The 14,573-nt window shown below is 43.2% G+C and overlaps 1 protein-coding gene across 2 annotated transcripts in view; it reads left to right on the top strand.

The window, feature by feature from the left end:
• Positions 1-14,573, top strand: part of vps50 (VPS50 subunit of EARP/GARPII complex) — a 174,763-nt gene that overhangs the window by 57,347 nt on the left and 102,843 nt on the right. For both annotated transcript variants that reach the window (XM_083645564.1, XM_083645563.1), the window contains exon 12: positions 3,941-4,081. In XM_083645564.1, coding sequence (XP_083501690.1) covers positions 3,941-4,081 — 141 coding nt within the window. The remainder of the gene's footprint in view (positions 1-3,940; positions 4,082-14,573) is intronic.

Below are 14,573 nucleotides of genomic sequence, written 5' to 3'. Positions count from 1 at the left end.
GTGTGTGTGTGCATGCGTGCGTGCGTGCGTGCGCGTGCGTGTGTGTGTGTGTGCTTGAGTTGAGTGTTTTCGTGTCTGTATCAGAGGCCTCTCAGTGGACCAGATGATATTCCAGGCTCTTTGATTGGATGAGTGAGGCTGCAGGGCGTGCGTGCCATCCTTTGCGATTACGTTGCATTCTGCTTATTGTCAATCAGCCGACGCCCACAGGAAGAAATCCACTGTCCCAGAAAATCATCTCTCAAAATACATTATTGTCACTTCTGTGCCTCTTTATTTATGGTGTATTTGTTAGCTGGTTCAGCAGTTGATTTCAAGCTGTAGGTTCATACATACGGTATTTGTATGTAAAAAATGACCCCAAAAAATATTTTAATGTAAAAAAAAAATAAAGAATCTAATTACATATGGCATTTGGAGGAAATTAACTACATCTAAATTAGACCTAGACACAAAAAAAAGTAAAAGGGATATAACTAAACTACAGTGGTAACATCTTTTAATCTCAGTCACGTTTCACCGTGGCTAACTGTCTCTCGCCCTGTGTCCCCTAGGGCTTTGTATTGGCAAGAATCTGGCGAATTGGTACCTGTCAGGATACAGAAGTTACGATTCAATATACTGTATTGCGATATATTGCATATACTATTGAATCAAAGAGATACAGTATATTGCGATTTTTTTAAATCAAATTTGAGGAAAACTGTCATCGTATAAAGAACACACCCCACTATATGTATAAAACCAGAGTAAAAATTGTAAACTATTAATGGAAAAATGGAGGAGTGAGAGAAGCTAACAGTCTAGCGGTTTGTGCCTGGGACACGTGGTTAGAAATCTCTGACGCCGCCGGGTCACGTCTGTGCTGCTTCCTGAAGATGGCTGATTGTCAATCCTCGGAAATTGATGTAGACACATGACAAGAGGATGAGGCTTGATGTTTTCATGGGATATGACGTATTTTGGCATTTTGCCTTTGGTGACTGTGCGTGTGTGTGTGTGTGTGTGTGTGTGCGCGTGTGTGTGTGTGTGTGCGTGCGTTTGTTTGTGTGTGTCTGCGCGTGCGTCCCTGTGATTATCTGTCACTACAACCTGCCATGCTGTCAAGTGTGTAAAATTGATCACATCAGATTGTTGGAAAGACACAACACACCAAGCGTATATATCACACAAAACTACAAAACAATTAAAGTATCCGGTTGTCCAGCACAAATCACCATACTATGACATTTTAGAATGCACTTCAGACTTGTCATTTCACCAAACGGGATAAAAATGAACGTCGCCCTCATGTCGTTGTACCGCACTGACCTGTTATTTACCCAACACCATTTCTGTGAATTACTGCCAGGGACAATATGAAGTGACCCAAATGATCTTGTATCTCCATATTATACAGGTCAACACTATTGTGTGATAGATATTACTATTTAAACCGTACACAAAGAACCAACCTATCATCCTGTGTCACTGTTGCTGGAAACACGACCTGTTGATGTTATTAATTAAGCCGAGTGCCTCTTGAAAATTAAGTCGTCCATGAAGCAGAGAATGCATCATCAAGGTTTGTTGAGAATGATTGAATAATGTTATTATTATGTAACATGTTATTATTATTCCTGCGATAATGAGCTTTTTCAAAACCAAGAGCTAACTGAGGTGTTTGGAGCGAACCATTTCTGCGAGGCCGCTTAGTGCTTGTTGCTTCCCCCGCCTTTCCTCTTTCTATTTTTTCTCTTTCATACTTCCTGAATCTGTTTGTTTGTCGCACACTCTGTATGTGTCTCAAAGGTTGGCCCATCTCCATGTTGTTTATCTGAAACTTATTTCATTTTTTGCTTCAGTGTTGTTTTGTTTTTGCTGCAGTGCACCCAGTCACTTTAATGCTGTGTCTATTCACATGGCTGCACACACACGTATTGTGTGATTGAAGAGGTAATCAGCCTTACAAGGGTCTTGACCCTTGTAAGGCTGATTACAAACATAATGCCGAAAACATAATGGCGGAGGCATTATGTTTTCGGGTTGTCCGCCCGTTCGTCCGCCCGTCCGTCCCAGGCTTGTTAACGCAATATCTCAGGAACACCTTTACGGAATTTCTTCAAATTTGGCTCAAACGTCCACTTAGACTCGAGGATGAACTAATTCGATTTTGGTGGTCAAAAGTCAAAGTTCAAGGTCACCGTGAGCTCATGTCCCCTCTAACCTCATGTCCGTCCATCAAGGAAGGGGGGCGAGGCTCGGTAAAAGGGGCCATAGCTAGGGATAGGAAGGTCGTAGAGAGGTGGGATTTGAGGGGTGGGTAGGGGTTATGGGTGGTGGGCGTGGGCATGGTGAGGGGAAAGGGGCAGAGCTAGGGAAAATTGCCTGTAGCTAGGGATTGGAAGGTTGTAGGAGAGTCAGGATTCAATGGTTAGCTACACTGGCTAGGGGGAGTGACTAGGGGGTGTGGGTGGTCGGATGGGGTGTGGTGAAGGAAAGGGGCGAGGCTAGAGAAAAGGGGCCATAGTCAAACTCAATTTCTTATGGTTGCCCTCAACGGGCTGGTTGTAAATGTAACACGGTATAAATGTATCTAGTCTACTTATTATCATATTACATAATTGCCTCTGATTTGATTATTATTGTTTTTTAGTAATAACTTAATAATTAATAACTAGCTCTGAAAGCAGAATTATAGGAAAAATAATGACAAACATACAACTAGTAGCCTGCTACAACTAGTATTGGAACTAATTAGAATTAGAATTGTATTTTGCTAATTGTATTCTTTGCTAGCTCTCGTGGGCCACATAAAATGAGGATTAACCCATTGATACCTGATGCAGCATTTGCGTGTATATCCCTCATTTGTGTGTGTATCCCTTTAAGACCACGAACCGCGGTCTTAAAGGGCTACACACACAAATGCTACATCAGGTATCAGTGGGTTAAGAGATTAACTTTAGCCAGATTTCATCCAGATTATTGAACAATATTACAGACATGTTCCAACAGAAGTTGAATTGGCCAGAATGACTCCACATTTGGACAGTGGAGTTCTAGTCTCTGCCATGCATTGATTGCTCATTGCACACTTTCTCTGGGGGTGACAGCTACTGAACTATGGAGGTTGATAGCACAAACGGTTTCAGGGCTCCTTCAAATCCATTCTCCATGACCGTAGCCTCAATAGACCACAATGCAACACAGTCACAAGACATGTTGTGTCGCAGCTTTTGCCGTTTCTCGACGTAAAAAGCTGTCGCTCTCTTACTCTCACTATTGCCCTCTCCATAACCCACAACGGAATTTAGCAAGTTGGCACCATGCTCTCTGGGAGATGTTTGAAAGGCCTTCTGGGAAATGGCTAACTGAAGTAGAAGTACACAAGTACAAGTAGGCCGAGGAACCACACTTCACTGATTGATGATATCTACTGTAATAACAGAGTTTCTCAGGCTGGGATTTTTCTTTATTTTTTCAGGGCCCAGATGATGTTTTATTCACATAATATTTTATTCATGAAATGGCTGCAGCTATACTGTACAGTAGGGTCCATTTTCCCTCATGAGAGTAGTAGGAGTTGACCTGGTTGGGTGGATGCAGTGGTCGGCACACTGCCATACCACAATGTGACAAATGTGTGTTTTTGTATTGCCCCGTGGATTACACTTGACAACAGTTTTGGCTGGTTTCATAGACAAGAATTGAGCCCACTTTAGGCTATAAGCTCTTGGCAGTGGGAATGATCCTTCTGTTTTAAGTAAATGTAAGAGTTGTCTGTCTATGAATGCTCCCTTTACTCTTAGAAATCCTGTAAACAAAAAGGCCCTGTATCACTTGGACTAGACTTCGGGGGGCTTCTTTTCTCACTTACATAATATGCCAGTGAATAATTCAGTTGCCATATGAATCTGTTATATTCTCCAATAGCAGTGTGTTTGGCTCTCCCCTGCAGACGGCCATGGACCAGCTCCACATGCACTTCACCCAGGCCATCCATAACACGGTGTTCCAGGTCGTCCTGGGATATGTGGAGCTGTGCGCCGGCAACGCCGACACCAAGTTCCAGAAGATGCAGTACAAGGATCTCTGCACGGTAAGGGGACAGCTGTGTGTGTACTTTTATATGTGTATGCATGCATGCACACACACACACACACACACACACACACACACACACACACACACACACACACACACACACACAGCTAAGCCACCCTGTCTCTGTGCTAGATGGGCGGTCAGTCAATCTATTGCACTTCTATTTCTCTACTTTCTATCAATGCCATAGCAGCAGCTTTTTGCCTGGAAAAATGCCATTGACTGGTCTAGATGCCTGGGTGAAGGAAGGCTAAGCACTTCTTTAGTTAGTGGGTGAAGAGCTCAAATAAGACAAGACCACCTGCTCACAGCTCTGATGAATTGGCAAACACCCCAGGGCACATCACAATTCACAACGCACACACACTTGCACATTTACACACACCCTTGCCTCTCTTACTGCTCTCTGGCCAAGCGAAAAATGTCTTATTTCATGAGGAGGGATTGCATATTACCAGTCATCATATAGTGAAGTGAAGGAGGAGAGGAGAGCAGGGAGAAAGTTCTTGCCTATCTATGAAATATCACAATTTACTTTCAGAGGCTGGGAAATTTGGTTTGGTACATAGTGGTACTTGGATGGAAAAGTTTGGGAACACCTGCTCTAGGTGTTGCAAAGGGGTGGAAAATTTCGGAGAAATTTCCGGAAACTTTCAGAAAATGTTCCATGGCAAGTTAAGCTTGGGAATTTTGGAAATTATTTTGCACGTTGCCAAAGTTGGAAACTTTCCTGTCACATTCAAAATGTAAAATGAACACATTTAGTCAAGCTTCTCAAGCCTCTGTTCAATGAAATAATCATCCATTAAAGTTCTACTCACAATAGGTTAAAAATTTAATTTTTTAAAATTTGTATTAGCAATGTTTGCATGCATGTCTGTTTATGACAAAACAAAATGTTTATGTTTATGTCTGTATATGACAAGGTAAATACAGTTACTATAAATTACGCCAACATTTCCTGTTAAATCCCATGAATTCCCATATATTACCATTAATACTCATGGAAAATGAATGAATATTCCCGTAATTTTGCAACCCTCTCTCACACATTCTCTCTCTCTCTCTCTCTTTCTCACACCTGCTATCTCCTCCTCTTCGCTCCCCTTCATGTCTCCCTCCCTACTATCCTTAGTTCACAATAAATTGCATTTGCCATGCCCAGCCAGCAATAACCTGGTCAATTCATCACAGACTGCTGGGTGTGCGTTGTCTCCCCCTGGGGCCCTTTTACAATCTGACCTGGCTCTTGTAGATTGTGGTATTTGGAGGTAAATAGAGAGCGTTCCTCCTTGCTGGAAGGGCCCGTTCATATCGCTCAGGTTAGCTGTCTTCGTTTTCTCATCCTTGACCCTGTTTGTCGTGTTTTTACGAAGGGAACAGCGGACCAAAATATAGCTCCTGTGGTGCTCCAAAGTAATGTAGGTCTTTCCACACATTTAATGCTCCACTTAACAGAACGGGGAACCATTTAAATTTGTCACTGTACAATGATGTAGAAGACAGTGGAGTGCAATCGCTCTTTCTTGGGCTGGGAACTAACCAAAGCGTCCCGACAGCTACGGTTGTCTGTGTCTCACGGCTCCGCGGTATAGTTTGCATGGAGCTATACACTAGTAGTTCCAGACATGTCCTGTTTACTTGTGTTTGATGGATACCCTGTCAACACCGCATTGCTTGGGTGAGCCCACTGATACCACACACACACACACACGCACACACACACACCCACCCACCCACTCTCTCCAACTCTAGATTAATGGGACGTGTCATTGCACTCACTGTTGGCTATGTGATCGTGATTGATGGGGGTGGGTACACTACACTACACACACACACACACACACACACACACACACACACACACACACAGACAGACACACACACACACACACACACACACACACACACACACCCACACACACACACACACACACACACACAAGAAGATCAATGTGAGCGCCCCACAAAACAGTCTATCTGTGTTTTGACAGCATATTGATTTTGAATTCAGTGAGTTTTGAGGGGACATCAGGTCTCCTCTGTGCTTCCTTAACTCTTTACTTTAGATTATTTTGTTTGTCTGATGCAGGTTTCTAGTTCTGCATATTTATCCTCAAAGTGTGGTTACTTCAAGTAAGTGTCAAAAGAAAAGATTGGCCTAGGTACCCATGTGAAATGTTAACATATACAGTATATATCTTAGAAAATACTCACACCAGTCTGAGATGTTCTTGAAGAGAGTGTGGCAGATCAGATAATGTCTTATTAGACTTTTTCCCGGTGTTCCTCTCTGAGGGTGTTTGGGATTTTAGAGCTTAGGGGCCCTCAGTGACTTGTTTCTAATCATCTCTTTAACAGCTATAGGAGATGTCCCTGTGACAGACAGAGGTCAGGTTAGACTTTCTCGTTGTGGGTTATTTTGACGGACGGACAGGGTTGTAAAAATTCCACCATATTATTACTAAGGATGGGGACCCTTCATTTTTATTGATATTGATACCATTTTTGAGACTGCCTAACGATCCGAGCCTTAATAGATAGCATTATCGATACTTTTCTCTTATTTGGTGAAAGACTAGACAGCAATAAATTCTTAACAGAACTGGAATTGCTTTTATTGCTTGACTGTGAGTCTGTGACTTTGATTTGGTGAGGCAATCCAATTCTTCAACAGCGGTTGTTGTCAGGCAATTCATTTGAGTTCAAAAACTTTAATAGATGTATGTTTGTGCACCAGTGATTTGAGGTAAATGACATTTAGTCTCGATAGCTGTATCAACAGACCTTATTGATTTTTGTGTCTTTTATTTTATTTTTGCAGGCCATTTTTATGATTTTTGCATTATGCATTATGCATAACAGCATTTAGACAATGCAGAGGCGATTGTCATTGGGCAATTTTGTTCTGAAGTCTGAAGCTACGCTCTGCCGTCACACTGGAGACTTCTCATCATTCCCTATGAGAAATATTCCCTGACTTCAGAACTCTGGCTGAAGTGGTGCTAGTAATTCAAAATGTCAGAGGGCCTTCATATCTCTCTGTCATTGAAAATATTTGGTTAAGGCGACCTCTGATGACAGAATGGAAATGCTGTTAAAGGAGGATTTGGGTACCGGTATTTGTTTAACCAGCACCCTATTTTCCTAACCTTTTGTCTCAAAGTGACTGATCGGGACAGCTATTTCTGAATTAGGTGCAGTATTGACTGAGATGGCTTCAGCTGGCAGCTGTACAGTGGGCTTGAGCCGAGGCAGGCGCAAAGCGTGCAAGTACGTCCAACAAATGAGCTTATTTTTGCAACGGACGGGCTCAGATTGTTATTATAATAAGAGAGAGAGAGGATGAACACTTGTATTTACCTTGCAGGCCCATCAGGCAGCATCTTGTTCAGCCTCTCTCTGCCTGTTGCTCCTCCCTGTCTCTCCTTGTTCCCTCCACACACTTCATGTCCACTCTTCAATTTGTAGGAGCTCAACAGTGGAAAAAGGAGCTTCTTGGTTTCTTTTTATAGAAACATTGAATGCAGAAGTGTTGGTACTAGGGCTGGGTCGGTCGGAAAATTTTAAAACCGGTTCGATATTGCCGTCTAAACCGGATCGAACCGGTATACCGATTTTTTTTGTCATTAAAAAAAAAAAAAAAAAATTTTAAGCAGGGCTCCCGAGTGTGGCCCATAACTGTCTGTAGTGCAACTTCAGTCCACCTGATAGCGATAATACACCTCTAAGCTGGTATTGTCAACCAGCAATGATACTGAATAAAAAGAAGCAGGACACCTGTGTAACAAACACACCCTGTATTTATTTCTCATAACTATTCAGCTCAACTTTTCTTCTAAACATCAAAATAATAAATGAAATAAGACTTCTGCGCCTATAGTGCAACTTGAGAAAAGGCTAATAAAAACACAAGCAGTTCAATCAGAATGGATTGGCTTACAGCTGAGCTGCCTTATAAACTTCAAAACTCACAAATTCACACAATATAGGGCCTAGGCATGGGTCGGTTTGAACATTTTGAAACCGGTTCGATATTCCCCAAAAAAACGTATAAAAGCGGCTGCAGTTGGTGGCGATAATGCACCTCTAAGCTGGTATGCTGCCAACCAGCACGAACACTGAATACAAATAAGCAGAACCTTTTAACTGTAACAACACACTGTTTTTATTTCTCATAACTATTCAGCTTAACTTTTCTTCAAACATCAACATAATAAACAAAATAAGACTTTTGCCTACTAGTGCAACTTGAGAAGAGGCTAATACGAACAATAGTGCAATCAGAATGGACTGGCAAAAAAAAAAAAAAAAAAAAAAAATCTTTAGGTTTTTTCGGTTCGCACGTGATCAAACCGGTTTGGGCTCGTATACCGAACCGAACCGGTAAAACCGGAAATCGACCCATGCCTAGTTGGTACACAGGTCACCTGCACAGGTTTAATGCAGAAGTGTTGGTACACAGGTAACCTGCACAGGTTTAATGCAGAAGTGTTGGTACACAGGTAACCTGCACAGGTTTAATGCAGAAGTGTTGGTACACAGGTAACCTGCACAGGTTTAATACAGAAGTGTTGGTACACAGGTAACCTGCACAGGTTTAATGCAGAAGTGTTGGTACACAGGTAACCTGCACAGGTTTACAATACAATGTACAACTTCAAAAAATAGGAGACACGGGCAAGAAGAACGCAACGCATTTCAACCTCACTGGGTCTTGGTCAGACTGTAGCTACAGCCTGAATCCCCAGACCAGCTGGGAAAATGCGTGTGAATGTGCAACAATCTCCACTCCCAGCAGCAACTGCTGCTGAGAGAGGGCTCAGCTGGAGCTGCTCAGTGGACTGCAGTAGACGACTGTGGAGCTGCTCAGTGGACTGCAGGAGAAGAGTGTGGACCTTCTGGGCAGTTCCCAGGGCTGAATGTGTGGAACAGGATGACTGTGTGTGAGGGGGTTGCTGGAGAAGAGCGAGCATGCCCAGTCGGCTCCCTAGATAAATAAAGGTTAAGAAAAAAACTGACCCACGTTAGACCCTCTGAACTTGCCACTTAGTCGTGCCGAGTTAAAATTCAAGGGAAATGGGAATGCTCCGAAAGGTCAGTTCTTATTGTGAAAGGGTCTTATGAATTTTACATAGCAGCTCATCATTATCTTTTTACTGTCTGACTTCCCTCCCTCATGAAAATAGATTCAACTCTGTAGTAGGCCTGCACGATATGAGGAAGATCTGCGATGTGCGATAACATTGTTCAATATAGCGATGACGATACGACTTGCGATAAATAAACAAATATTAAAGTATGCATCCAGTATCCAGACCCCTGAAAAGTGTTTTGGCAAATTTGAGCGGAGATCTTAGCAAGAGTGCGCCTTGGAACTCCGGACTAACAGACAGCTCTAGTAGTAACATATTGCTGTTATTGCCTGTGCCCACTATTTTTTCCTCTTGTTTGAGAAAGCGACTGTACTGTGGAACTCGCTTGCTTGCTGGTATTGACCCCTTTGTAGATTTGGGAGAGCATATTGCAAGTTGATTCAAGTGGACTGGCAGAGTACTGTAAGATGTTTCTTCATTAAAACTCCTGCTGAAGTATTTCTTGTCCATTTCCGGTGGTTTTGAAGAAGAATGGTCATCAAAGTGAAGCTGAATGTGTGGAGCCAGACTTTGTTCAGTGGGCCTCTGGGGTCGTCCAGATTGCAGGACTGCGGCATATGATCTTCTCATCAGTGGCTGTCAGTGCCTGCCTGCTGGTGTGTGTGTGGTTGTCTCTTTGCCCTCCTGTCTCAGCTTCTTCACCACTCCGAGGAATACGCCATTAGCTGCCTTGATCTCCGCATCCCTCGTTATCCACCAGGTCCCACACTGTTCAGTGTGGCTCTGAGCCCGAGGTAGCCGCTCCCTCCGGACGATGTGCACTGAGCCGTAAATGTGACATGACCAACTCCTCCTTCCTGATGCTCGGCTAAACATTGAGGGTTTCCAACTTCCGTGATTGTTTTGCTTGCACTTGTGTTGACCCTGCCTTTTCCACATAAAATGGCCGCTGTGAAAAAGGCCTATAAGCCCGTTCGGTCTCTCTGGACCTGCGCACTTTGGGAATCACTGGGTTAGATAATCGTCACAGTGTAACAAATTGATTGAAAACCTGTGCAGTGGTGAGTCACAACGTCGTTTTCCTCCAACAATAACCTGACAGTGACATCTTTGCAGCCATTTGCTAAATGATTCCCTCAAGAGGACTGTAGTTGGGTTTCCATCCAAAGGTATCGCAAATTTTAATTGAATCTTCAGAAAGTCAGCAAAAGAAAATGCAAAATAACGCGCGTTTCCATCTGCTGCTATTACAGTATGCTAATTATAGAGCTGTCAATCACCTCGTATTTGAGGCGGTCTGAGCTGCTGATCAGCTGCTAGACCCGATACAGCTCTATTAAACACATCTAACGTTATTCATTTAAAGTTTCTTGATGATCTACAAGTAGACAAAGGTATCATAACGCAATTTCTGGATTACCAGGTGCAAGCATAATGTTATAATCCACGGAGCAGGTAGAATACAATTGCATTCAATTCTAGAAGTGAGTCGCCTTAAAGTTAATATCTCAGTCTTCTTCTGTTTACCACGGTGGGTATTGTGCTGTGTAGCCTATGATTTACCGTGTGTAGCCCTATTGTGTGGAGGCTACACGGCATGTCTTGTTGTACACTGATCAAGGCAAACTGCGTGGTTTTTGAATGGAGAGACAACGGAATATCGCTTAATTTGTTTCCACTGCACGTATCGTATTTTCCTTTTATCGATACACCTGACTTTTCCACCTCCCTCAAGCATGAAAACATTTTTGCGATATTTGGAGGCTTTTGCGAATTTTGCAGCGTTTATTCGCAAATTGAAATTTCGCATCAAAACAGGTGGATGGAAACCCGACTAGAGACTCTACATATATTTGAGATATGTTATAAGCTTTCAAATGAACTTAATAATGCCCAACTCCTCAAATGCTTTAAAAAGCATCATACTTGTTGGATCAAAGTTGGACCAGAGTTTTGCAAACCGGTGTTCCAAGTTGCTGATCCGTTGCTCTGGTCTGCCAGAGTGAGCAGATTCATTTGTGTGTGTGTGTGTGTGTGTGTGTGTGTGTGTGTGTGTGTGTGTGTGTGTGTGTGTGTGTGTGTGTGTGTGTGTGTGTGTGTGTGTGTGTGTGTGTGTGTGTGTGTGTGTGTGTGTGTGTGTGTGTGTGAGATTATTGTACAGGGAGAGTACTTTTCGGGAGAGACTTGTTTGTTTCTTTGCTGACGCTGCAGAACTACAGATTGCTGACTTTGTATCTGATCCCTTATTTTTTCTCTTGTGTGTGTGTGTATGTTTATGTACAGTACGTGTGTGTGTGTGTTTATGTACAGTATGTGTGTGTGTGTGTGCGCGCTTTTGATTGTGTCTCTAAAAGCTTGTGAATCAGCTAAATCAAGGGAACCTGCACTGTCATCTCCTTTGTTGAATGTGTGGCCTTCTCCTTCACACATACACCCACCTGCCCACGCACAACATACAGAAAATGCACTCAGCGTTTTCTTTTCAAAACCTCCCTGCCAAAGAAGGCTTATAAATATACCTGTGTGACCTTACCTACAGTACAGCAGGTAAGACACGCCATGAGTGTGCCCTTTTGTAATTCTAGTCCTCAGCTTGTACACACACACACACACACACACACACACACACACACACACACACACACACAGATGGGACAGCAGTTTGCTGGAGGAGTAGATGAGGTTATTTCTTCTCATCAGACCCACTGAAGATCTCACACACACACACACACACACACACACACACACACACACACACACACGGGACAGTAGTTTGCTGGGGGAGTGGAGAAGGTTATTCTTCTCATCAGGCCCACTGAAGATCTCACACACACACACACACACACGCACGCACACATTCACACGCACACACACCTCGTACCCTGCAAGCTACACATCATCTCCCCTCACCCCAGTTGCTTGGCAACTTGGTGCCGTGAGTGATATGGACGGCTGCCAGAGAACATGGAATGGCAACGTCTTTCAGATGCGGTTCCTTACTTCACCAGTCTGGTCCATTTGTAACTTACACCACGCATGCACACACACACACACACACACACACACACACACACACACACACACACACACACTAGAATGAGAGTAATATTTACTCCAAATGCCGTTGGCATTCAGGAGCGAGTGAAGTGGTTTAGATTAAATGGATCAGTCCTCCCGCGTGGTTGTTGCTCTGTCTGCTGAAGCAGAGGAGAGCCAAGTTGCCTTGAAGCTGCAAAAGTAGCTGTTCTACACGCACAATTCCATTGTATTTTCTGCCATCCTATGACCTGGAACACCAGGCTCAGTATACAGTCACTTCACCATCCTATGACCTGGAACACCAGGCTCAGTATACAGTCACTTCACCATCCTATGACCTGGAACACCAAGCTCAGTATACAGTCACTTCACCATCCTATGACCTGGAACACCAAGCTCAGTATACAGTCACTTCACCATCCTATGACCTGGAACACCAGGCTCAGTATACAGTCACTTCACCATCCTATGACCTGGAACACCAGGCTCAGTATACAGTCACTTCACCATCCTATGACCTGGAACACCAGGCTCAGTATACAGTCACTTCACCATCCTATGACCTGGAACACCAGGCTCAGTATACAGTCACATCACCATCCTATGACCTGGAACACCAGGCTCAGTATACAGTCACTTCACCATCCTATGACCTGGAACACCAAGCTCAGTATACAGTCACTTCACCATCCTATGACCTGGAACACCAAGCTCAGTATACAGTCACGTCACCATCCTATGACCTGGAACACCAAGCTCAGTATACAGTCACGTCACCATCCTATGACCTGGAACACCAAGCTCAGTATACAGTCACTTCACCATCCTATGACCTGGAACACCAGGCTCAGTATACAGTCACGTCACCATCCTATGACCTGGAACACCAGGCTCAGTATACAGTCACTTCACCATCCTATGACCTGGAACACCAGGCTCAGTATACAGTCACGTCACCATCCTATGACCTGGAACACCAGGCTCAGTATACAGTCACATCACCATCCTATGACCTGGAACACCAGGCTCAGTATACAGTCACTTCACCATCCTATGACCTGGAACACCAAGCTCAGTATACAGTCACTTCACCATCCTATGACCTGGAACACCAAGCTCAGTATACAGTCACATCACCATCCTATGACCTGGAACACCAGGCTCAGTATACAGTCACTTCACCATCCTATGACCTGGAACACCAAGCTCAGTATACAGTCACATCACCATCCTATGACCTGGAACACCAAGCTCAGTATACAGTCACTTCACCATCCTATGACCTGGAACACCAAGCTCAGTATACAGTCACGTCACCATCCTATGACCTGGAACACCAAGCTCAGTATACAGTCACTTCACCATCCTATGACCTGGAACACCAGGCTCAGTATACAGTCACGTCACCATCCTATGACCTGGAACACCAAGCTCGGCTACTAACTACGACTTCATAAGATCTTTACTGCACTTGGCTGTACAAGTATGGCTGAAATGATAGTCCTGATTATTTTCGTAGCTCATGTGATCAGGATTATTAATCAAGATCAGTATATTAGTTTGGATGTTTTGAGGAACACATTTATTTTACTGGACTTTTTGCATTTTATAAATAAAAAAAATCAACTGCAACCTTCAAACAGAACCAGCTGAGAGCCAAATGAAGGGCACAGATGAAGTCTCCTAACATTCTAATTGTTCCCAGTGTTGACTAATTGCCTATAATTGTATGAATTGTGAAGCATAACTGAAGAGTCCAAATGTAACTTTAGGTGTTGAATTGCTTCTGTACATGGATACATGTTCACATCCACTACCCAGGCCAGCAAAGGTACAGTATTAACACCTTTCAAGATCTGAGTGGAGTTAAAACAAAATGAAGATTTATTGCATTGGTAAGAGCATAATTGATCTTCATCACTGGAGCTGTTGCAAGCCATATTGGTGTTATTTAGAGCAGATGGGCAGTCAGTGTTTGTTAAGAGTAGTGTGTATCTGTGGTAGTGAAGAGTGTATGAATGTATTTCCTTACCTCCAGTACCCTGAGATATATGTTAAAGGAACACTCCGCCCATTTTCAACCAGCTTTGTATCATTAGAACATCAGTAGTATATCAGAAAACTGTAAACGGTTTTGAAGTCTGTCATTTAATTTGACAGTTATTGAGAGTTGATTTGAGTTAATGAGTTATTATTTTGAGTTAGTGTGGACCAGTGATGTCACTGGTCCACACTTTAACACTCAATAACTGTCAAATTAAATGACAGACTTCAAAACAGTTTACAGTTTTCTGATATACTACTGATGTTCTAATGATACAAAGCTGGTTGAAAATGGGCGGAGTGTTCCTT

The sequence above is a fragment of the Poromitra crassiceps genome (assembly GCF_964638095.1).
Source record: "Poromitra crassiceps genome assembly, chromosome: 11".
Taxonomy (NCBI): Eukaryota; Metazoa; Chordata; class Actinopteri; order Beryciformes; family Melamphaidae; genus Poromitra; species Poromitra crassiceps.
The sequence above is the reverse complement of the archived record's forward strand: the minus strand, read 5'-3'. Positions and strand labels throughout refer to the sequence as shown.